We start from the raw sequence: 26,065 nt of genomic DNA, 5'->3' as shown, positions 1-26,065 counted from the left end.
GAAGAATCAACACATACGTTCTTGTGACTGTTTTGCAATAACTATTGATTACCAATATGATTTCCAGGCACCTCTCCAACCCCTGGCCATTTCTCTTTCTAATCACCCTCTTCCTCTACTTTGTTTCTTTTCCCCAACCCAGAGCCAGTTCGAGTATTTCAGAAAGTTCGTTGAGGCCCGGGAGCGCTGGGTTTCCTACGCCTCGCTTAGCGGTGCCCGGGCCACGTGTCCGCCCGCCCTGCGGCCTAGAGGGGCGGCAGCAAGGAGACCAGGCACAGCCCGGGAGGAGGCTGCCAGCAGGGCCGTGGGGCGTGCAGGTGTCGGCGGCGAGTCCGCAACCTCCAGGCAAGGAGGCGGCGGCTGGAAGACCGAGGAGGGCAGGAGTCCCCGGCAGATTCCTGGGGGTGCCTGTTACTCACCCTCAGCTGTCGCCATTATCCTGCGTGGGCTGGGGGCAGCGGCCGCGCTGGGAAGACAGGCAAGACTCTGGAAAACAGGAGTGCTCACAGTGGCTCACGTGGCGGGGAGGGAAAGCGGCCCACAGACACACCCCCGGCCAGGCCTAGTATTCCTGAGCGCCCACACGCGCTCTCCGCTAGCAATACAGCCGCCACCGAACCCGGGAGGTCTCTGCCGCCTAAGAGCAACTTCGATTCTGCGACCTAGCTCTACCCGCGAGGCTTCCCGCCGCGCAGGCGCAGAGACACAGGCCGTCCCCTTCAACCCTGTACGCGGGCGCTGTTCCAGAAGAGGCGAAAAGTGGCGCGCACTGACGGCCCCTCCCGATTCTACAGAGGCTCGCTGACCGGCTACCTTCTCCGCTGCGAGAGCGGTTCATAGGTTGGAGCGTACCAAGTAGTGACGGCCGGGGGAAAGCATGTGAGGAGGGCCATACAAAGTTTACATCCTCTGGGACAGAAATGACGTTAACACTACTACTCTCATCACCCCAGTCTTGGGTGTTAGAAAATAACGGAGATTTCCATGTGCAGAAAAAGTAGTTTCCCGTAGCGATCCGGCGGAGGACTAGCTCCACCCCAGGCGTCTGTGACTCCTCCTCTCAGCCACGGAGGCTCTCCCTCCCTCCTCGCTCATTGGTGCATCCTGAGGGGGCGGGGCAGGGTGTGCAGCGGGGGAAGCGCTAATCACGCTTGCTTTGGGAAAGCGCGCGCCGTCGCAGTAGCGAGGGTCGAGCGGCTGGGGAAGGAAGCGAGCCTCTGAGGCGTACGGGCCGAGCGGGCAGCTGGTTGGTGCTCAGGCCCCTGCTGCGGCGGCAGGTCCCTCCACGTGTTTTCGGCAGCGACATGGAGCTGGAGGAGTCGGGAATCCGAGAGGAATGTGGCGTATTCGGATGCATCGCCTCAGGAGAGTGGCCCACGCAGCTAGATGTGCCGCATGTGATCACTCTGGGACTCGTGGGGCTGCAGCACCGGTGAGCAACCGGCTGAGGGGTGGGGGTGGCGGTGCGTGTGCTTCTCTCTCCTTCAGCCCAAGCCGTTTCCCGCGGCCCGAGTTAGCGATCTCCTGTGCGCCTGAGGGCCTGGAGACCGACCTCTATTGCCTGGATTGATAACTGCTTGTGGCATCAACTAGGTTGCCAAGGCGTGCGCGGGCACCACCTTGCATCCCTGGACTTGCTTCTCCCCCCAACCCTTAATGCTCTTTAGGGGCTTCCCCCCACTTCTCCTGTTGTGTGCACCCCTCATGAGTCTGGCCAGTTTGTAAGGCTCCGGTTCGCTAGGGTTGGCCGAATCGGGACTTCTCCCACTACTTGCCCGTTTTAATCTTGCAGAGCCTGGAGCTGCTTTTGTGAAGGTTTGTGTGGGGTGGCTGCTGGCCCAGGACCTACTACACCTTGGGGTGTTCTCGCGGAGCCTTCGACCACCACAAGCTTTTGTTTGCAAGGGCAGAGCTTTTGAGCAAATTGTAGATGTGAACGTAGTCATAGCTATGAGGATTTAGGGATTCTAGAGTTCAAACCCCAGGAAACAGAGCTAGTTGATATTCAAAAGGAAGTCCCGGTTGTAGTTCTCATACAAACTAACTGAAAATAAACCAGTCACAGGAAATAGTGCATCTGCAAAAGAGTCACGGATTTCAGATAATGAAGAAAAAGGTTGTAGTAAGAAGATGCCAAAAAGTAACTCCCTTATTTAAAAGAGGGAAAGGGGAGCTGTTCCTGTATGACTAGATACATACTGATTTTTGAAAAATTGGTAGATCCCTTTGAGTTAAAAAATAACTTGTCTTCCGTGATCCTTCCATTTCTTATTACCTGGCATTTGATATAAACGTAGGTTGGACATTATCACTGAAAGTATTACAAAGTTTTCATAAGGCAATGCTGCAGCAATAACTTCTAGAACAGTTTAAGGAGCTTGGCAGTAACATTTATCAGCAATATGGGAGCTACAAGTATAAATGCATTCCAAATGATCTGCTTTCCCTCACCAAACTTGGATTGCAAGTAGTCTTTTTGATCTCTTCAGAGTGGCAAATACTTTAGTTTCACGTCTTATGTACTTCTTTAAAGAGCTGAGAGTAACTTTAGAGTCTGGGTTGAATCAAAAAGAATATTTTTAACTTGAATGACTCTGGTCCTGGATAATTGTGGGTTGACCCTAAAAGAGATCTTGTTTTAAAATGCTGTACATTTTTTGAGAAGATTAGATATATAATCCAAGAACAAACTAAAATCTACTTATATGGTAGTTCAGAGCAACATTAGTTTATAACATTCTTAGGATAAGTTATTTTGGATATTCTGTGAAGGGAAGAGGATCTTCAGTCTCTCCTTTAAATATGTGCTGGAAGAAAAAGGATTTGTTTTGTTTGTTTAATGAATACAACTTGATTTCTAGCTACATGCACTTTTCTGTAGTTGCTTTTATGTGAAAGAATTAAGGATTAGACAGTACAAGAGCAATAAAAATGTAATTATATGATAATAGAGCAATAATAAATGGATTCTCTGAGGCTGCTTATCTGACCAAATAAGTCTTTGTTAAACTGGTTTTGAAAATTGACCTTGTGATGTTTTCAATAACAGCGGCAAGGAACCCAGTAGTTTCTGGGGAACAAATGTATTAATGGAAAGCTATTTGTTTAAGATTTTCCTTTTGTAGACATAGAATCATTAAGGTGCACTGAGAAGACTGGTTCTCTCCCATAAATTCATCCAATTAAAAATTTTGAATTAGCAAAAGTCCTCACCCTTTAGAGGAACTGATCTGATTGGAAGAATGATGAAATTCCCTAATGTCTCGAAGATAAAAATCTTCTGCTACTCTGAACTAGTCCGTAGGGTTCAGAGGTTAAAAACTAATGTTTTTCTATGGCATTGAATCAAGGAATGTTAAAACTGGACACCTAGATAGGTTGTCATAACTTAAGATACAGTAGAGTTAGTTAAATGCGCTGTACACTTGTAAGTGGTGGTCTGTTGCAGAAGTCTCTATCTCCTCACCTCCTTCCACTCAATACTTAGTTGTTTTAAAACAATAGTAACAGGATTCTGTTGGGTTTTTTTTTCCTTTTTGATAAAGGAATTTACCTCTTACACATTATCTTCCTAAAACATGGAATCTAGAAGGTGAGATTGCTATCACTTTTGCATTGTATTTGTCTTAGGTATAATCTGATCTAAAAAATTTACTCTCGGGGCGCCTGGGTGGCTCAGTAGTTGAGCGTCTGCCTTTGGCTCAGGTCGTGGTCCGAGGGTCCTGGGATGGAGCCCCACATCGGGCTTCCCGCTCAGTGGGAAGCCTGCTTCTCCCTCTCCCTCTGCCTGCCGTTCCCCCTGCTTGTGCTCTCTCTCTCTCTGTCATATAAATAAAATCTTTTTTAAAAATAAAAATAAATAAAAAATTTAGTCTCACCTTAGGGATAATAGAGTACCTGAAAGTTATATTATGTATTTCATTTAAATACAAATAGAACACCAATTACTAGATAGTCATGCGCTGGATACTTAATCCAGATGGGTTCATTCAGAAGTACTTCTTTCTGGTAGTTCTGGCGATTTGGAGATTTATTCCATAGCTCTACTTTCTGTTGGGGAATTTAACATTTTCAGTGAGCTCTATTTAGATGCAAACTCTGTGTGTATGCATGTTCACGACAGATACATATAATCACCACATGCTTTTTCAGTCCTAAAAACTTTGGTTCAGTGGTTTGCAGAGTCCTGAACAAACCACACACCTTTTTAGATCAGAAATCTTCACATTTCAACTACAGGCAGGATTTTTTGGAGACTAGAATGACATGGACATATTTTGAAGATTCCATAAAAGGAATTATTAAAATTTCATAGATTTATCTCATGAATCAACTAGTTAGCCTTTCCTTGGTTAATTAGGAGATGAAAATGCCCACCCCAAAAGTGAATTATTTCCCTGGGTTAGGAATTGAACCCTACAACTGATAAACATTTTCATACTTCTAAAAATTTTGAGATTTACCTGATGAAGTTGGATCATGTAGGGGGTTTCCTTTCTGTAGAAACATTCTGTAGAATCTTTTCGTTCTGTTGTGCTTTGAGGAAACCTATTTGCAGTGATCTCAGGAGCAGTTTTCTTAAGAGATACAGACACTGGTCCTGTAAATAGAGTATATAATATTATCACTAGAAAGGTAGTTGTGAGAAAGAGATGCCCTCAGACAACCTCTATGGAATTAGTTTCCAGTTGTCTTCATTTAAGTTTGTTGGAGTACACAGGAATAGGTTGTCAGAGAACTTGCTTGGAGTTGCCAAATTTAAGGCTGGGATAACTTTATTTTGTTGATTTTCATCTCTTAGTAATAATGACCAAATACGTCCCATTTCTATAGTGTTTTCCATGCCCTTGGTTGGGGAAGTGACTTATGTTAAAACTGTCCTTGCTAATTGTACCAGTCTTGAGCTTTGAAAGACTTTTTAATTCAGTTACTTTTGTAATTTAATGATTCTCAATTTTAAATCATAAGTGTTTTCAGTTCTTCCAAGTTACAGCTATTATTTATAACTTTGCTTTTTGCATTAGTTTGAAGCAGGACTTATCTATCCCCAAAAGAGTTTCAGAGTACTACTGCTTTGTCATTCTGGTCAAAATTGGAAATAGCTCCTTAACATAAGACTTGAAACCTAGTCCAGTTTTCCAACATCAGTTTGATCTTGGGCAAGTCTCCTAACTTTAGAGTCTGTTTTCTCATCTGTTGGGCTAGACTTATGTTATTTAAAGGTTCAACGGGCAAAATCCAGGGGGTTGAGAATGATACTTTTGTGTGGTTAGCCCTTAGCAATTTTCCTTTTCAATAGCATATACACTATAGGGCATTAAGAGATGGCAAAGGTCAGGGTAACTCATCTGACTTGCACTTTAGGTCCAAAAATGGAGAATAAAATTTTCAGCTCACTTGAGATATAATAAGGGTTGTTGAGGATAGGGATGTTCCTGTTATTATCTAATACTTTATTCAAAAAATATTTGTTTAGCTCCTATCGCATATACATAAGACACTGGTCAGTACTAGGAATACTTATTGCACAGGGCAGATACAGTCCCTGGACCGCACAGAGAGGCAACATTAGCCAGCTGGCTCAAGAGCACAGACTTCTCTATGCCTCCATTTCCTCCTCTAAAAATTGGGTATAATGATAACACCCACATCATAGAGTTGTGATAGGAAGTAAATGCATTAGTATATGTAAAGTGCTTAGAACTGTACCTGGATATATGTGTACCCCATGACCCTCCATCCCACTCTTGTGTTTATACTCTACAGAAATGCATACATATGTTTACTGGAAGACATGCACAAGAATTTTTATAGTGTTATTTATAATAGTCCCCATCTGGAAATAATGGAAATGTCCAACAGTGGAATGGTTAAAGAAGGTAGTGGTATGTATATTCATATAATGGAATATTCTGCAGTGAAAAAGAGCAAGCTCCTACTACAAGTAATAGCATGGTTGAATCTCACAGTGTTGAGTGAAAGAAGCATGACATTAAAGAACACATACCAAAAAAGTAAGAACATCTTGTATGATTCCAAATTTATGGTGAGAGAAGTCAGAATAATCATAACCTTTATAGGGTTAGGAAGATGATTATGACTGGGAGGCCTGAAGGGTGCTGGTGTAATGTTTTATATCTTGATTTGAGTGGTAGTTTCATGGGTGTGTTCACTTTGTAAAAATTAAGCTCTTCAACTACTTGTGTATACTCAAAATAATTGGATAGATTATAAATCATAAAATGCTTAAATTGAATTATCCTAAAGATCCAGAGAGATGTAGTGATTTGCTCTGCGTTGAGTTATTGGGGTCAGAGAGAGATTGGAACTCAGGTTTTCTGAGTTTCAGTTCAGTGCTTTTTCTTCGGTTCTGCATTTTTATTCTTCTATTTGCTCTATTACGTTGTATTACCTTTTCTGATATCTGTAATGAGTCAATTTGGAATTATGGCTTACATAATTAGGTTGACTTATTTGTAGGATTGCTAAAATGCTGTATTCATTACTAACTACCTTTGGAGAAAACTAAAATCCAGAACTTACTACTTTGTGGGTTTTTTTCCTTTTCCATCCCAGTCTTCTGATAGCAATCACTGTAAATTGCAATTTAAAGGCTCCTGATGAATGGACAGTTGTGGAGAAATTTCTGACTCTGGGAAAGTTTCCATTTACTCTGTTACTTTTAATAAGCTATGAAAGAAATCACTGCTCAGCATTTTTTGCTCTCACAGCTTATAAACAATATATTTAGTCTAATTTGTCAAGGACAGGAATAAACATCTCTTATCAGGAAAAAGCAGCAAGTTTTTTTTCAGTGCCAAAACGTGGCATTTCTCAGGCTCTTACCATCTTCGTGTGCTTTTCTTTTGACGCTCAAAGTTCTTGGGTTTTTGGTATGACCTTCAAATAATTCTTAAAACAAAAGAACACAGGAAAAGAATCATTATATGACATCATTTAAAATATATTCATCTTCAAGCATTCGAGTACATTGAAGTAAAAACATTAAAGTGGTGGTTGGGCAGATAAAGAATGAGTTGAAGAATTAAGAATGTTTTGGTACAAGGTTTGGAAAGATTGAAATTCTTAAATTAGGTATGTGCTTCATAATAATTTTTTGGGTCATTTGAACATACAGTAGTGTAAGGATTTTATTTTTGAGGAATCTCTTGCTACATTACAATGCAAAGAAAAAACTTAATAGAATTTTTATTTTAAAAAGTCAATTTCAAGGTTACCATGTTTCCATTTGGCAGTTCTGAGAGTTGGTCCTCTTAGGATGCAGTCAACTTCTTCATAAAATCTCATTTTTCTTTGAGGGTTGCCATTTTTCTTTTGTAAAACTCTGTATTCATATTTTAAATTTTTGTATTTGGTACGACATTGTTTCCAGTCTCTGTCTATTCCAAACTGCATTAGTCTTCTGGCAATTTCCTCAAATATTTCTTTGTTTCTTGTGGCCCTTTCAAGCATTTGCTTAATTTTTTCATCAGACCATATGTGTATAAGCGCTCTGACCTCATTGTCACACCAGTGTTTTCCAGCCTCTGTGTCGCTCACTGTTACAATCTGTAAATGATTTTTAGCATCTTCTAAAGGAATATGATTACCTATAAATCAATTTGATTTACAATTATACAAACTTACAGACAAATCTTGTATTTAAATATCATTCATTTAAAACAACCTGGATTGACATAAAGCACTGAGATTACAATAACTTCAATATGAGGGTCAAAATTTCCTCTTATGTTCATATTCAAATAAGATATTTAAAAAATTAAAGGCAGACTAATCTCCAATATTGGTGAGATAATTTAGCTGCTTTTCATCAATAGGTATCTTCATTGGATATTTATAGATGTGGAGAGTCTTGGTTTAACTACTTCAACTGGTATATATTAGCCTAAAATTTTTTTTTCTTTTTTAAGTAGGCTCCACTCCCAGTGTGGAACCCTACGCAGGGCTTGAACTCACCACCCTGAGATCAAGACCTGAGCTGAGATCAGGAGTCCAATGCTCAACTGACTGAGCCACCCTATTGCCCCGAAAACATTTTTTAAACAATTTAGACCCTGTACCTGACACAGTGATACTTTGTGGTGCTTTGGAGCCGCCCACCTCTTCTGAGGCTGTACTTATGGTATCTTCCTCTGTCAGAAAACAAAGAGAATAGCAGCTTAAATTTGCTGTTCACAGAACTCAAATTTACTTTTGCAGTTGAAGATTACACTGAAAAACTAGTAACGTTGGATTCCAGCATCAAAACTGTAGCCTAGGGGCACCTGGGTGGCACAGTCAGTTGAGCATTTGACTCTTGGTTTCAGCTCAGGTTGTGATCTCAGGGTCGTGAGATCGAGTCCCACATGGGGCTCTGTGCTCAGTATGGAGTCTGCTTGAGACTCTCTTTCCCTCTCCCTCTGCCCCTCCTCCCCCTCTCTCAAGTAAACAAAAAAATCTTTAGAAAAAAAAAAAAAAACCAACTGTAACCTCTTAGCCAAGAACATTTGTCATCTCTAACCAAATTTTAAAATGCCTTTGTAGTGGGGCGCCTGGGTGGCTCAGTTGGTTAAGTTACTGCCTTCGGCTCAGGTCATGATCCTGGAGTCCCTGAATCAAGTCCCGCATCGGGCTCCCTGCTCGGCAGGGAGTCTGCTTCTCCCTCTGACCCTCCCCCCTCTCATGTGCTCTCTCTCATTCTCTCTCTCTCAAATAAATAAATAAAATCTTTAAAAATAAAATAAAATAAAATGCCTTTGTAGGATTCACTTTCAAAATCTTGGAAGTATTCTGCCTTAAAAGTCCCAAGGCACAGTATTCTCTGTTTGGGAGCATGAATATGATAGCATTTTTAGACTTGATTTTATAATGTCTTTTTTAATTTTAATGCTTGACAAAGAGCTCTTACATCTCTTTTTCATTTGATCCTCATTGTAACTGAGAATGATCCTTATTGCAATACACATAAATAGATAAAAGACCTTAAGATTAAGTGGTCTTAGCAATTTTCATGTTGAGTTGTTAATAGCAGACAGATAATAAACATTTAAAGGAACTGATGGTGCTAGTGTGGTAAATGTAACATGCATTTATCATAGTGTAGTATTGTATAGAATGTTTACAAGTCAGCTGTTTGTAGTTCGGGGAAAGCTCTTCCTCATGCATATGTTGGATTGCGGTGCTGAAGTATCACAATGCTATGATAGTATTCTTTCATCCCTGCTGTACTTTCTTATATACTGGGACATTTTTTTTTTAAAGATTTATTTATTTATTTGAGAGAGAGGTGGAGGGCCAGAGGGAGAGAGAGAAACTCAAGCAGAGCATGGAGCCCCATGAGGAGCTCAATGTCACGACCATGAGATCAGACCCAGCTGAAACCAACAGTCGGACACAACCGACTGTGCCACCCAGGTGCCCTGGGACATTATTTAAAAAAAAATTTTGTGTGTGTGTGTTACTATTGTCTGTGCAGTTGCTTGTAATGATTATTATAAAACTACACACTGGTTATTATTAATAGACCAGTGAGGCAAAAGGTGAGGTGGTTAGGGGGCCCATAAGCCTATGCAGCAATAGGTATGTGGAGATTTACATTAGGATAGGATTAGATCTTATTTTAAGGACGTGTTTGCACAGTGAGACTAGAATGACGTTTAGCTTTTAGAAATATCAATACCTTTTTTTTTTTTTTAAAGATTTTATTTATTTATTTGACAGAGAGAGACACAGCGAAAGAGGGAACACAAGCAGAGGGAGTGGGAGAGGGAGAAGCAGGCTTCCCGCCGAGCAGGGAGCCCGATGTGGGGCTCGATCCCAGGACCCTGGGACCATGACCTGAGCCGAAGGCAGACGCTTATCGACTGAGCCACTCAGGCACCCCAGAAATATAAATACCTTAAATGACAGGTTGTACTTTGGAGCCACATAAGGCTACCTATAAGTTATGTTTTTAAAATTGAAATTTTTATTGAGATAAATGTAGATTCACGTGCAGTTTTTAGAAATACTAGAGTTCCATCTCACACTTGGTCCAGTTTTCTCCAATGGTAACATTTTGTTAAACTGTAATATACTATTAAATCAAGGATATTACACTGATACAGTTCACGCCTCTGATTCAGAGTTCCTGTTATACTTGTACTCACTCTGAGTGTGTATATGTGTTTATTAGGTTCTCTAATAATTTTATCACCTTGTAAGTTCATGTCTCCCCCATCAAGGTCAAGATACTCCACAGTTCCAACACCATAAGGATCCCTCTGGTTGCCCTTTTGTAACTAGACTTACTTCCTTCCATGCCCAAGCCCTTCCCCCACCCTCATCCCAGTGGAGAGCACAAGTCGAAGGTAAACTTTGGCAAACCTTATTTCAGCAGAATCTGAATTTATAACATTTTATCTAAGTGACTAAAACTATCACTTCTAGGCTCAGGCACATGTCCTACTTCTGGGAAATAGAAATATTTAGAGATTAGATGTTCTGTAGAAAATTTGAGTAGTTAGTGCTAGAGAATAAGGTATATTGGAGGATGGCAGTGTGGAAATCCCTAAATTTAGCATATTTTAAGGAAAGAGAAGCATTTCGTTTCTATTATCTTTCTGTCCCAACTGGTATACTGCAATTCATTTCTGACACTCATACCTGGAGTTAGCTAGCATTAGACTCTACAGCTATAAGGGCTCAATATTCCGTAACACTGCCCTTATTCAGATGCTAGCCTCCCTTCCAGCTGACTGGCTACAACTTCAGGAGGTGTCATGACCCTCTCGGGTTTGATCATTTGCTAGAACAACTCATAGAACTTAGGAAAGCCCTATACTTAGGAGGCAGTTTTTTTTTTTTTTTTTTAAGGTTTTATTTATTTATTTGACAGAGAGAGACACAGAGAGAGAGGGAACACAAGCAGGGGGAGTGGGAGAGGGAGAAGCAGGCTTCCCGCCGAGCAGGGAGCCCAATGTGGGGCTCGATCCCAGGACCCCGGGATCATGACCTGAGCCAAGGCAGACGCTTAACTGAGCCACCCAGGCGCCCCTAGGAGACAGTTTTATTATAAAAAATAGAACTCAGGGCACCTCGGTGGCTCAGTTGGTTAAGCGACTGCCTTCAGCTCAGGTCATGATCCTGGAGTCCTGGGATCGAGTCCTGCATCGGGCTCCCTGCTCAGCGGGGAGTCTGCTTCTCCCTCTGACCCTCCCCCCTCTTGTGCTCTCTCTCTCTCTCTCTCAAATAAATAAATAAAATCTTAAAAAAAAAATAGAACTCAGAAACAACCAAATGGAAATCCACATGGGGTAAGGTCTGAGAAGGTCCTAGATACAGAACCTCTAGGTCTCTGTGGAATCAGAGCCTGTCATTCTCCCAGCATGTCAGTGTGTTCACCAACTAGGAAGCTCTTCTAAGCCAAAGTTTTTGTTGACATGATTGATTATGGCATGATTAATTAAATCGCTGGCCACATGACTGAATTCAGTCTCCAGACTTACTTCCCTGCTAGAGGTCAGGCTGGCCTAAAATTCCAAGCCTCTTAATCACAAGGTTGGTCTTTATGGTGACCAGTCCTATCCTGAAGCTCTAGAAACCCACTTTGGAAATTCCAAAGGTTTTTGAAGCTCTGTGTCAGGAACAGGGCACAAAACCAGATATATGTATTCTTTTTTTATTTTAATTTTTTTTGTGTGATTTTATTTTTAAGCAATCTCTGCACCCAATGTGGGGCTTGAATTTACAACCCTGAGATCAAGAGCCACATGCTCTACTGACTTAATTAAGTCAGCCAGGTGCATCTGTATTCTTTATTATGTCACAGCTTCTTAAAGAGCTTGTGAAAATATAAACAGGAAGAATTAGAAAAGTCATACCTTTATAATTATCAAGTTGCCTGTATTTAAATTTATCAGCTTACCTAAGTCTCAACTTTTTTTTACATTTATAATTTTTGAGTTTTCTGAAATTTTAACAATCAAGTCTTTACTTGGATCTTCTGTTGGATTAAAAATTTAAAAGTTCTCAATATTATGGTTCATGTGATGAAAGTGCATTAGTTTATAATAATTTTACTGCTAAGATTATCCAATTGTATTCAAAATATACAAAACTGTTTAAATATTTCATTTTAAAGAAAATTATTTCCGGGACGCCTGGGTGGCTCAGTTGGTTAAGACTGCCTTCGGCTCAGGTCATGATCCTGGAGTCCCAGGATTGAGTCCTGCATAGGGCTCCCTGCTGAGCCGGGAGTCTGCTTCTCCCTCTGACCCTCCCCTCTCTCATGTGCGTGCTCTCTCTCACTCATTCTCTCTCTCTCTCAAATAAATAAAATCTTAAAAAAAAAAAAAAAGAAAATTATTTCCAATTTTTCGTTACAAATAAACCAAAATAAATGAATTGGAGAAATACATGAATTGGAGAAAACAAAAAAACTTGGCATAGCCTCTGAGGTACTAACAATAGATAATTTTATGCCTTCTGCTGGCCATCATGTTAATTTTTGTGAAGTCGTGGGGATAGTGAATATCTTAATTTTGGAAATACATTTTACCACAGCCAAAAAGAAAATAGACAGTTTTAAGATTATTCTTAAAAGAACAATGTAGTCTTTGACTTGCGATTTTTAGGCTAAGAGTAACCTCCAATAGGATATATATATGCCCGTCTCCACCCCTGGGAGCCAAAATTGATCTACCTTTGACTGCCTCTACTAGAAAGCAGTGACTTGTGAGAATACGAAGATATTGAAGTATTCCACCTCATATATAAATAGCAACTGATACTAGAAATGAATTAAGTCAATTTTAGGTTTACTCAGAAGAGAGGAAACTGACAAGACTGTGGAACACAGATTTCCTCTTTAGACAGTCCTTTTCCTGCTAACTTTGATTCCTTTTATCATCTCTTGCCCATGCCTCAGGCAGGGAGAAAAATAAATTTATTTTAGATCCAAAGAAGTAGTTACTCAATTTTCATGGGCCATTTCTTTTTACTTATTATAATAGGTAGGCATAGCCCAGGAGTTCTGTGATTCTTCCCAGTGATTAACTTCTTTCATATTGCATTAGTCATGCATTTTTTCTTTTTTAAGTTTTATTTATTTCTGGGACATCTGGGTGGCTCAGTTGTTTGGGCGTCTGCCTTCAGCTCAGGTCATGATCCCAGGGTCCTGGGATTGAGCCCCACATTGGGCTCCTTGCTCAGCGGGGAGTCTGCCTCTCCCTCTCCCTCTGCCTGCCACTCCCCCTGCTTGTGTTCTCTGTCAAAGAAATAAGTAAAATCTTTAAAAAAAAGATTTTATTTATTTCTTTGACAGAGACACAGCGAGAGAGGGAACACAAGCAGGGGGAATGGGAGAGGGCCAATCAGGCTTCCCGCCGAGCAGGGAGCCCGATGCGGGACTTGATCCCAGGACCCTGGGATCATGACCTGAGCCGAACCCAGATGCCCTTTAGTCATGCATTTTTTAAAGTGATAATTGGAATTGGCTAATTTTTCTCCCCTAAATGGAATCAAATTGGATTTTATGTTTTACTTTCTTCAGCCCTCTGCTGGCCTTACTCTCTAAATTTGACAACCTAGCTGTGGTTTTCAACCTTGGCTGTGCTTGATGATCTTCTATAAAAATATAGGTGCCTGAACCCATCCTGTGACAGGCTATACCAGAATCTCCAGGAGTTCTAAATTGGGAACTAATTAGTTATCTAGAGTCCAGGGGGTCCACAGCTCCAGTTAGATTTTTATTTGAAGTAAGAATCTTTTTTTTTTTAAAGATTTTATTTATTTGACAGAGAGATAGAGAACACAAGGAGGCAGAACGGCAGGGAGAGGGAGAAGCAGGCCCCCCCTGAGCAGGGAGCCCGATGCGGGACTCGATCCCAGGACCCTGGGATCATGACCTGAGCCAAAGGCAGACTCTTAAGCGACTGAGCCACCCAGGCGCCCAAAGTAAGAATCTTATAGCATACATTTAAGATGGTAAAAAAATTACTTTTGGGAGATCAGTTTCATGACCAAGTGTCAATGTTAACAATATGGGGCAATAGCAACTCAGATTCCAATATTTCATTAGTAAAAATATAAAATCAAAATGAAGTAACCTCTACCTATTTTTACATGAATGTTCATCAGTTTATTATGTTGTTCTTATATTTATTTATTTGTTTGTTTGTTTGTTTAGTAGGCTCCATGCCCAGCGTGGAGCCCAGTGCAGGGCTTGAACTCATGACCCTGAGATCAAGACCTGAGCTGAGATCAAGAGTTGGACACTTAACCTAGTGAGCATACCCAGGTGCCTCTGTGTTTTGTTTTGTTTTGTTTTTTAAGATTTTATTTATTTATTTGACAGAAAGACAGCAAGAGAGGGAACACAAGCAAGGGGAGTGGGAGAGGGAGAAGCAGGCTCCCCGCTGAGCAGAGAGCCTGATGTGGGGCTCGATCCCAGGACCCTGGGATCATGACCTGAGCCGAAGGCAGACGCTTAACGACTGAGCCACCCAGGCGCCCTCTGTGTTTTGTTTTTAAAGAAAGAATATTTGATGTGAATTTTTTTCCTGAGGATAAATATCCATATCTTTATTTCTCAATACAACAATCTTCTTTAAATAGTGGAGTGGCGATTTGTGCCTCAATAGTTGTATATTGCAGATGTGCCGAAAGTCCTTTCCTATTTTAATTTTTTTCCTGGGGTGCCTGGCTGGCTAAGTTCATGGAGCATGTAACTCTTGATCTCGGGGTTGTGAGTTCAAGCCCCACATTGGGTATAAAGATTACATAAAAGTAAAATCTTCTAATAAATAATTCAAAAAATGAATTTCTTCTCTTGTGGGTTTATACCTTTGCTTTTATTTTCACGTGAAAGTTTAAAATAGCTTAATTTCTAGAATGACTGTAAATATTTCCTGTTTCATATTTTTAAACATATTCCAAATTAACATATAAACATACCAGACAATTTTTAAAAACCCTGTCAGTTTATATCTGACTTAATGTTTTCCTTTCACATATAAAAAATTATCTTGAGGTATTGTACTTGAGTCCAGAGGACTAACAAGCTAAAATCTGGATGCTAAAGTTCTTAATTATTTCCTTTGAAATCTTCCTGACTTATTAAACACAATCTGATTTTAACTTTTTTACTTTTAACAACAGGGTCGTTACTGTGATGCCCTGAGAAACCTTAGGAGCCCAGAGTTTTGTTTACCTTTGTTATCATACCCCTAGTCAGCTGAATGTTCTATCGAATTAGTCTCCTTAATTTCTCCCTGTTTTTGCCTTTCACTGTTCTAGCAGCTTTCCTTTCTCCCACTGAGCTTTTAATCTGTCATATCTGATAAGTCAGACAAAGAAGTTTGCCAAGAGTGTGGGGAATTTGATTACCTAGTTTGTTAATCAATATGATCTTTACATTTTCCAAGGCTATATGAAGCTTTAAACTGAAAGACTACGTACGAGGTCTGTGATGGCTAGCTAGGCTTTTGCTTGGGGGGATCCCCCTATTGCTCATTTTGTTTGTGTAAAAGGCAAACCATCATGTAGAAAGCACTTACTTTCCTTCACCCCTTTAGTATCCTGAACCATAGGACAGTGTTTCTCAAACTTGAGCATGCCTAAGTTCCCAGATGATGCTGATGCTGCTTACTCTGAAAACCACAGCTATAGGGAACGTTACTGTCATTAACAATTTTCACCTTCCATTTCTGCATTTTGTAAATATGAGTGTTACTCTTCATATAATGTCATAAGCTTGTATATGTTCTTATAAAATTAGTTATTATAGCATCTTATTATATTATTATATATTATACATCAAATGTAATAGAATCATAAAACCCATCATAAGGTCCCCACCCTCATGACCTCTAAACCTAATTATCTCCCGAAGGCCCCATCTCCAAATGCTCTTACATATGTTGATATGACTTTAGAGGTGACACAGTTCAGTCCATAGCAACATCATATAATAACATCTTACGTATTTTTTCACACACACAAAAACAAAAAATACTGTTTTACCTGTACCAGGACTTTGTTTTACATCTCCCTCTCTTAGGTCTTCTGACATACTACTGACAAAGTCATCTTCAGCTGCATCTCCAGCAATGACTGTGTGAATATAGTGGGATATATGGTGGTTTAGTTTTATTCACCTTCAGGATAGTGTTTTAAACTCTAATATGTTATTATCCCTTTTAAAGTGAACCTGATGGGGGTGTCTGAATGGCTCAGTTGGTGAAGTGTCTGCCTTCAGCTCAGGTCATGATTCCAGAGCCCTGGGATCGAGCTCTGTGTCAGGCTCCCTGCTCAGTAGGGAGTCTGCTTCTCTGTCTCCCTCTGCCCCTCGCCCACTCGTGTTTCTCTCTCTCTCTCTCTCTCAAATAAAATCTTTAAAAAAAAACAAACCGGGGGGCACCTGGGTGGCTCAGTCGGTTAAGCGTCTGCCTTCGGCTCAGGTCATGATCCCAGGGTCCTGGGATCGAGCCCCGCATCAGGCTCCCTGCTTGGCAGGAAGCCTGCTTCTCCCTCTCCCACTCCCCCTGCTTGTGTTCCCTCTCTCGCTGTCTCTCTCTCTCTGTCAAGTAAATAAATAAATCTTAAAATTAAACATAAATTAAAAAGTACTGAATGCTAAATACTGTGGTTGTTTGCTTTTCTCTAGCTTACATTCCCCACCCTTAAACATCTTTAGTCTTAGATTCCTATAGATATCTGGTGTTGTAAGTCTCTAACGAGGTCTTCTGACATATAACTGATAGAATCACCGTCAGCTGTATCTCTAGCAATTACTGTCTGAACATAATCATGCTGCTGCTGTTGGGCAACTTTACCACTAGTCATCTTAATTTTAATGGGACAGATGTATAGTTCTCTAGCAGACCAGTTTCTTCTCCACCAGCGAAAGATTTCAGGCCTTCTCGCCACCATTTCTCAATCCTAACTCTCTGTCATTGCCTCTGTTTCCCCTAGATACACATTCAGACTCTGAGAATTAGGACTGCATTGTTTAAGGCAGATATTAAGATCTAGAAACTTTGTGGTTAGTAGAGGTCTTTAAGAACATCTTGTCAAGTCTAGAGGAGACACGTGGTTCAAGATTCCACAAAGACTGAGCTAGAACTTCGATTTCCTGACTCTTGGTCTAGAACTCATCTAGTTTATTTCATGCTGTCATATCTCTGTGTGTATTGTTTCTCAATCCTTTGGGTTAAACTCGTTTTAAAGAACTTTATGATGTGTCCCAGATGAACTTACACTTCAAGGACATCCTCATGGGTTTTTTTATTTTTCTAAGTTCTTTAATGTTCTTTTTCTGTTCCCTCAATTTTACTATAGTTAATATGAAAACTTTAACTTCTGCCATTTAGAGTTGCAGTTTTACTTTAGTAAAATTGGTCTATTTTTAAACTTGTGGAAATCAATTTTATTTCATCCTTATGTATAACTTTGTACTATTCTGTGTTCTGGAGGCAATTGCATATACATTAAATCTGTTTCATGATAAATTCAACCTTTAGCTTTGGAATATAGTGAAGCCTGTTTAACTTAGATTATATTCACGTTATCATGCTACTAACATTTTCATATGATGTGACCTGATGTTTAGATTACTTTTCTTTGCCTTCCTACCTGTCTGATCCTCTTCTGTTTTTACATTGGCATATCCAGTGGCTTGTTCTTCATCTTGGAATTCCCATTGTTGTGAGTTTTCTGTTTTATTATGTCCCAGAATAGCATCCAACTCAGTAAAAAATTTCATACTCTTAGTCATGCCTTGGTCTTGAGCCATTCTTACAATCTTGTATTCATGTTTTAAGTTTTTGTACTTTGTTCTGCACTGCTTCCAGTCTCTCTCTATTCCAGATTTCTGAAGCTTGGCAGCAATTTGTTCAAATATCCTTTTATTTCTCACTGTTCCTTCTAGTTGTTGTTGTATACTTATATCAGACCAGATGCCAATTAGAGCCCTGACTTCTGGCACAGTCCAGTGTTTTCCTCCTTCATTTGCTATAGTTGGAATAAAAGTTGGATTAATAGAGGGTTCCATAATTGATGTAGAGTTACCTGTATCGGGTGGGGAGGGAAAGAGATATGTACATAGGTTACATACATAAAACAAGATAAGTAAAGTAATTGGATGCAAGCTTAGTAAACAAATTTTCTCCTTAGGTGATGGAGTACAAATCATAGCTTAGCTTTTCTCTGAAGCTAATGGGGAAATGAAATACAGAACCTGAATCTGTTTCTTACCATGACAGTGACTGGCTTTAAAAAAGTTGTGTTTTTAATTAGTCACGTTTTGATCATCTTTTTTTTCTATCATTTCTTACTCTTCCATCCCGCTCCTTTGGTATGTGGTGTGTATGTCAGTATATACTGAATGTTGAATATATAACTTTGTATTACTTACTTGTAGAAAGCAACACAATTAGAAAGTGGCTCATTGAGGGCAATTTTTGTTTGTTTTTTGTTTTGTGATAGGATCGGTGGGAGCAATTTATCTCCTCTTTTAATCTAATGATCCATTGGCTACATATCAGTATCTCCTGGGGAACTTTTGTAAATGACTACTTTGCAATTACTCCTACCCCTCATCCCCAGATTATGATTCTAGTGTGCAGTCAGGTCTGAGAACCAAGACGATTCATGAATAAAGGGAAGAGTCACATTAAAACAACTGGTCCTTCTTACTCCTTATGAAAATAAAAGATGTCCCATTGGTCAAAGACCAAATGTCATTTTAAGTGAAGTATTAGATTTTTTTAATGCAAGGAAGTGTGTCACAAATTCCATAATGCCTTCGGCAGAATGTCCCCACTTAGAAATCCTAGCATGGTACCTTTATGTTACATCTCTAGCATAGTTTTGCAACTCATTTTATGGTAATGACTTTACTTGAAGTTATATTGGTTATTTAAACAGCCACATTATCTTGTGTTTTTCTCAGATTTCATGTTTATGTTTAATAAAAAGGTAGTTCAGACTGCAGTATCTATAATGTAAGTCATTAAAAAAACACTTTTTAGCACTTACCTGAAGTTTAGGGAGCTGTTTTTATTTTGTGGTGTGTTTAATGTCTTTGTTTTGAAATGCTTTTCGGTATTTTTCCTTACTTGAATTAACAACTTTCAGTAAAAATTTAGAAGCAAAATGGGGATTTATATTGACTTTAATTGGGTGAATAAAACCATCCTTGACCTTATTGATTTGATAGTATTTACTTTCAAATGTAGAGTTCTGTTTGTCTTAGACCTCAGGAGTGCTAAACTGACATGTTCATTAAATATTAAGCACCTACTATGTATAATTTTGACCATTATATTCTCTATTATGTTTAAAGAATAAAGGTTGTGAATATGAAGGCTAATATTACTAGGCAATTTATGTTTTGTTAAATCATTTATTTTAGAAATGATTTTTTTTAGTATACATTGGTAAAAAAGAGGGAAACATAACATTTCTATCAGGAAAAATCATGCATTTTTCTTAGAAACCAATCTTCTGATTTGGAATTTGATCAGTTTCATTGTATTTTTGACCCACAATACTGTACCTAGTTCCATTGGTCTGATAGGAGAAACCAAAAGTAAAGGATTTCCTGAGAGGTCTTCCTTATCTTGTAACGTAGCTGACATTTTGCCTGAAAAGAGAACAGATTCCTTTTAGAGTAAGTTCTAAAGAAGATAAAAATTGAATTAATAGTGACTGAGAATGCTAGAGCTTGAGCTAAATTTGTTCATATTCTTGAAGGATTATAGATTTGTGAGACACATTTTGTAATAAAGCGGTATAATGTTGTTTAAATACTTATCTATATAAAGAAAATTTAATTTCTTCCATCCATTGACATGGTTGATTTTGAACTTCCACTAGATTTGTTTGCTAATTTTATGTTTCTAGAGATGATTGTGGTTCGTTTTCAAATCAAATTACATTTTTTAAATGAGATGTTTTCTTGGGGTGGCCTGGGTGGCCCAGTCAGTTAAGTATCTGACTCTTGATTTTGGCTCAGGTCACGATCTCAGGGTCGTGAGATCCTGGAGTCCTGGGCCAGGCTCTGCGCTGAGCATGGAGCCTGCTTAAGATTCTCTCTCTCTCTGCCCCAACCCCCCCTTACGCTCGTGCTCTCTCTGGAAAAAAAAAAAAAAAATGAGGTGTTTTCTTTATTTCTGTAATTTAGGTACTTTAACATAATAGGCACTTGGTAAATGATAGTTAGCAGTGTAAAACAGAGGTCTTGTAATGAGATAATCAGAAAATCTTGTTTAATTGGCGTATTTGGTCAAATAGCTAAAATTTAAATGTATCTTTTATAATCAACTGATTGGTAAATACTAAACTTTCCAGAAATTAATCTAAGTTATGTTTAAATGGACCAAGGAATGTGTCATTTAAAAGAACCATGCCAACCTTGAGAAATGAAATCGGTCCCCTCTTGATCTCCTGGTTTTATGGCTTGGATGTTTTCATAAAATGAGGCACAGACTACTTTTTAGAGTAATCCAAAGAGGTGGGTAATAGTGAGGAAAAACTTATATCTTTCAAAGGAACCCAACATAGAATTTTGGATTCAGTTGGCACATGAAGATGAATTATAATTACAATGAGGCTGAAGACTGATCAGGAGGTAGTTCAGTACGTTTTGATTACTCTTTGTAATTTTCTGAATCAAAGAATTATTATTCAGCTTATATCATTTCCATATGTTTTTTTCAATTTTGGTTTACTGAGTAACAAATAGCATTCGATTTAACTTTACATTAGGAGATCAAATATTAGGCATGATTTTAATGGCACGAACATTTAAAATCACAATTCACTATTTAGAGGCATTCCATTAAAGAATAAGAAAAGGAGTATTTGTCATCTTAAAGATTATATTAGGGATTCCTATTTTAAAATAGAATAACAAATGAAAAATATGGGAAGCACTACTGTTTTCAAATGGCATATAGTTGGGAATATGAAAAATAAAAATCTGTAGTTACATAAGAATTCTCTTTAAGAGAAGTGTGGAAGATGATATACCTAGTTAATGTAACATGTGAGTGTCATGAGAACAACAAGGAAAGGTAATGGTTTGCTATTCTGTTACCTGATTTAGGGCCTAGTTTTATGTTTGTTGAAAACAGCCTGGAGCTAAACATATAGGCCAGAGTGAAAAAGAAAAGCTCTCTTCCCAACTTCTTCAGGGGTATTTTTTTTCTTAGGTTGATTATTCCTAGCATCAGTCCCAAAATTGTATGCCAGGGTCCCATGCTCGGGAGATTTTAAACTGAAACTTTTTTTTTTTTAAGATTTGTATTTATTTATTTGACAGAGACACAGTGAGAGAGGGAACACAAGCAGGGGGAGTGGGGAAGGGAGAAGCAGGCTTCCCGTGCGACTCTGGGATCATGACCTGAGCTGAAGGCAGACGCTTAACAACTGAGCCACCCAGGCGCCCATAAACTGAAACTCTTAAGTCATTACTCCTGATGCATTTGTATCAAGTAAGAGGAGGGAAATAGGGTGGAAATTTGGTCACTGAAGGACTGTGATTCGGTGGCAGCAGTAGGTCAAAGGTATTCTGAGGTTGAGGATGATTACAATTTCCAGAACACGAAGCCTCTTAAGAGTTTGTATTTGAGTCTTTTGCCAAGGCTCAGTCAGGCTACCTGCTGCCTAACAGAGGGAACCAGATCCTCTGTCCTTACCACTTGCATGAGGTTGATCCCAACAGTGGAAAAGGCACATTGATTTTCTTCCCTTCTTCAAAGGTTTACCATACACCAATAAAAATTCTGCTGGTTCCGCCATAGAAAAACCAGAAGACATTATAAATGAATCAGACCTGGAGAAAGGAGGGTTTTCTAAGCCTTAGAAAAGACTGTTTGCATTAAAAACTTTAATCAAAAACTGTTTTTTAAATCAAAAACTATTTGATTACATTAAAAGCTTTTGAATTCTGTAGGTCAAATAAAAGTCAGCCAAAATTGTAAGGCAAAAGAGATCATGCAATTTCTAAGACCTCAATTGACACAAACAGTTAATTTGTAAAAATAAACATATAGAAAACTGTTCCATATCGCTAGCAATTAAACAAATGCAAAATAAGTTATTTATTGCATATACCGTTATAGTTATTTGTTTATTAAATTAGCATACTTTTGTTAAATTAGCAAAGTCTCTCCCCTACTTCAACCCCATCCTATGATCGGATATGACACAGTTCTCTATAAAAAGGGACAGTCTTATTGTTAGTAAAGTACAATTCTTTTAGAAAGTAGTTTTTTTTAAACACTTTCAAAGTAATCATACCCTTTCTGACCAATAATTGAACTTCTGATAGTCTCTCCTAAAGTAATAATGTTAAATATGGACAAAAGGTATTGATTGTAGCACCTTTCTCTAAGGGGGCAAATATAAACTCTGATATATGCACTCAAATATTATGGAACCATTAAGTAACGTTTAATCCTGAATTATAATTAGTTCTGGGTATAATTTAAAGATTATTATTAAAGCAAACAAAATGCTAATATGCTTGCAATTTTATAATTTGAAAAGTTTAAGGAATAACAACCAGTGGCATTGTGGATGATATGTGGAAAGGGACTAGAAAGTAGGGAGACCATTTAAGAGGTTATCTTAATATTCCATGTGACAGATGAAGTTCTGCATGGTGGTAATGAGAATGGAACAGAGAAAAAATTTATGAAACATGTCAGTAGATTTTTTTTTTTTTTTTTTTTAAAGATTTTATTTATTTATTTGACAGAGAGACACAGCGAGAGAGGGAACACAAGCAGGGGGAGTGGGAGAGGGAGAAGCAGGCTTCCCGCAGAGCAGGGAGCCAGACGTGGGGCTCGATCCCAGGACCCTGGGACCATGACCTGAGCCGAAGGCAGACGCTTAACGACTGAGCCACCCAGGCGCCCCAGTAGATTTTTTTTTTTAAGGACTTAATGATTGACCAAAGGTCAAGGGTATCTCAAATGTTTCCATTTAAGTGACTGGACATACAACGATCGTAAGGTGGAAGCAATTTGTAGGAGGATCAGTTCTGAATGAAGGAAGAGAGTGTGGTTTTAGAATTGGGGTTTGAGATACCTTAAACATACAAGGTTAAGTTGTAATTATGGGCCGTCTCCTTGTAGGTGAAAGTGGGGAATTTGGAGCCATAGGGGTACTTAAATGGGTTAGAAGGAGATCTGGTTTAGTGGAGATTAAACACACACACACTCACACACACACACACACACACACACACACACACACACGAGAGGGAGAGAGAGAGAGAGAAAAGGAGGAGGAGGAAGAGACACAGAGACACAAGAGAGGGGCAAAAAAAGTGGAGATATTAGCACCCACATCTTAATTACAGCAACACCAACCTCTGGTTAAATTCAAAGCTTTTCAGAAGCTGAGTGGTTTACTTATCATTAATCAATATTTAAAGCATTTAAATGATGAAGAGTGCAGGATGATTAATTGAATAAAATAATGTTATTGCTGTTTAACTTGACAATGACTGCAAAGCTTTCTCAGAATTTGGTATAATTATCAGAAACATAAAGGGAGTAGGTTAAGTGGAGTGGATTTTTTACTAAATTTATTATTGAGCTTTAAACATGAAGTTCAGATTAACCTAATTAGCCAAATTAACCTAACTTCAACTTCTGTCATTTTACCCTACCCCCCTTTCTCATTTGATATCTTATATTCTACCACTTAAACCATTTTCTTTGGGATGTTACATTTATTCATGGTGCCCTACTTTCTGAGGTTACACATCACTGAATGCATGTGCAAGTAGCTCAGTGCTTTGCAGACAGTAGGTATTCGAGATTTTGAATTGAATTGAACAGCTCTGCTCTTAAAAATAACATCTGTAAGACTTTGGCTATGGGAGAAATCTCATCACTGCCACTGATTTCCCCGCTTTCCCTGGTGATACATTCAGCTTCCGCAGACTGAACAAATTCTACGTAAATACAGTTGGGCTTAACACAGCAGGTCAAGAACCTTGTTTTAATATCTAAATCATTTAATCATAAATCATTTAATCTATCAAATCTATTTTTATTTCTGATTGTTTAAATGGAACTGTTCTTCCAAATGAGTAATGAAGTTGTTTATTAGTTCCTAGTATTTTAGTGCTTTTATTGATAAATTTAGGAAAATGGGAACGTAAATACAGAGCAGAAAGTTCTGTCTTGTTTGGAGCTGTGGAGAAACAACAGTGGAGCAATATATTAGATTTTTTTCTTTTGCCACTCTTAAAAAATTAAAACCTAAAATATTTTCAAAACCCAATCCATTTTCCAAAAAACGTATCAGGCATGCTTAAGGAGAGTTGGTATTAGTGGTTAATGTTATTTTTTTTAAGCGGTTAATGTTATTTTCGTGTGTTTTTTCAGTATTTCACGGATTTAAAAAGTGGAGGTATTTAATCTTTTTAAAATTTTTACCTTGTGCGAAATAGCATAACAGGTCAGTTGTTTTTCTCAACCATGATATTCCACGCTATGTTTATCATACGGACTCAGAAGTCCCTACTCTTATAGTTTGTTAGGTAAAAACAAAAGAATGCTACTTTTTCTTTTTACCTTCAGTGGTCCCTGGAGCTGCACTTTCGCTCAGCGTTGCCAGGCACCTGCCATTTGCATCTTCCTCTGTTAATTGTGTGGCAGGTTCATACTGCAGGATTGCATCCAAATCATGGAAGAACTTCATAGTTTTAGAGCTGTCTCCAGAGTTATGAGCATATTTAACTGTTCTGTATTCATATTTGAGATTTTTGTACTTTGCCCGGCACTGTTTCCAGTCTCTGTATACTCCTAGTGCTTGCAGCCTTTTAGCAATGTAAATGAATATTCCTTTATTTCTCAGGGTTCCATAAAGTTGTTCTCGTATATTTTTTTCTGCCCAGACACTAAGCAAAGCTTTAACCTCTTCTTCAGTCCAGTGCTTTCCTGCTCCACTCTCCATGTTGAAAGTGACCTGGAAATGATTCACTATTTCTAGCCAAGGTTTTGTTTCCTAGGAAACCAGACGGCTGGTTGTCAATAAGCTCCAAAGAGCTGAAAAGATCTAGTTTAACTGGTTCAAGCTGCCTGAGGGGAGTAACTTGAGAAACTGCCAAATAAGCAGGCTTTGTGATTAAAGAAGCCTGAACCTAAATGATTCCTAACGTTTTTCATTTCAGCCTTAAGGGAAAATTACCCTTGAGATGAAAGGGAAGGAAAACCATTTTTTTATTTCTTTTCTTACATAATTTACTCTGGTTTACTAAATGATTGTTGATTTTAGAAAAATTATTTTAGAAGTGGTTGACAGAGGCTTTTTCTGCCCTAAGATTTATGGCTAACGTTAATTTTTTTCCCCTCTGATACGAATCATTTAGTCTTCTAGCATAGGTTAACATTAAAGACCACATCATTTCACTAAAGAAATCCTATGTCACAAATGACCCAGTCTTACAGGATGTATAGTATTATGCATGTCTATTTAATGTACTGATGATTTAATAAAATTTCAAATTTAATTTTTTTAGATTTTTGCTTTGTGGGTATCCTTAATGTTGTAGTTTTTCTTGTTATTAAAATACCTAAACAACTACAGCATGTAATTTAGAAAAAGATCCATTTTACCAAATAAGTCAATATATTAATTATTAATGTATACATACATATATTAGAGATTTACTTTTTATTTCTACCGGGATATATATTCTTTGGAACAAAAATTTGTTAATATTTAGAGCATTTGTTCAGAACTATTAAAAATTGTGGAGCATTTAGAACCTTTATTTTATCATTTGATACTCCACAGTAGTACAGATCCTCTTAAGTCTTATCGTGTGTTATGCCACCTCTGGCCTAGCTTTTGGCTTTCTTCTCTATCTATATCGTCACCTTAAAAATACTAACACAGGAAATGAAATACAAAGTGCCTGATCAGCTTAGGATTTTTAGAAGCAGCATTTATTTTTTTGGTGATAACTAAAGTGATAGATACGTGTTGAGAAAAAAGTGGAAAGTGCAGAAAAGCAAAGCAAAAACCTCAAAAATAAATGAATTTTGTTCATGGTTCTATT

General features: G+C 38.6%; 2 protein-coding genes across 2 annotated transcripts in view; one reads left to right on the top strand and one right to left on the bottom strand.

Moving 5' to 3' along the window:
• The window catches only part of PAICS (phosphoribosylaminoimidazole carboxylase and phosphoribosylaminoimidazolesuccinocarboxamide synthase), a 51,912-nt gene extending 26,955 nt beyond the window's left edge, over positions 1-24,957 (bottom strand). The window contains 7 exon segments of the mRNA XM_078068691.1: positions 420-486; positions 4,464-4,600; positions 6,847-6,912; positions 11,906-11,968; positions 17,596-18,048; positions 19,538-19,624; positions 24,576-24,957. Coding sequence (XP_077924817.1) covers positions 420-486; positions 4,464-4,600; positions 6,847-6,912; positions 11,906-11,968; positions 17,596-18,048; positions 19,538-19,624; positions 24,576-24,957 — 1,255 coding nt within the window.
• PPAT (phosphoribosyl pyrophosphate amidotransferase) overlaps positions 1,139-26,065 on the top strand; it is a 36,740-nt gene continuing 11,813 nt past the window's right edge. Inside the window, exon 1 of the mRNA XM_036120755.2 lies at positions 1,139-1,432. Coding sequence (XP_035976648.1) covers positions 1,305-1,432 — 128 coding nt within the window. The 5' untranslated portion in view covers positions 1,139-1,304. The remainder of the gene's footprint in view (positions 1,433-26,065) is intronic.

This window comes from Halichoerus grypus, chromosome 3 (assembly GCF_964656455.1).
Source record: "Halichoerus grypus chromosome 3, mHalGry1.hap1.1, whole genome shotgun sequence".
NCBI classification, from domain to species: domain Eukaryota; kingdom Metazoa; phylum Chordata; class Mammalia; order Carnivora; family Phocidae; genus Halichoerus; species Halichoerus grypus.
The sequence above is the reverse complement of the archived record's forward strand: the minus strand, read 5'-3'. Positions and strand labels throughout refer to the sequence as shown.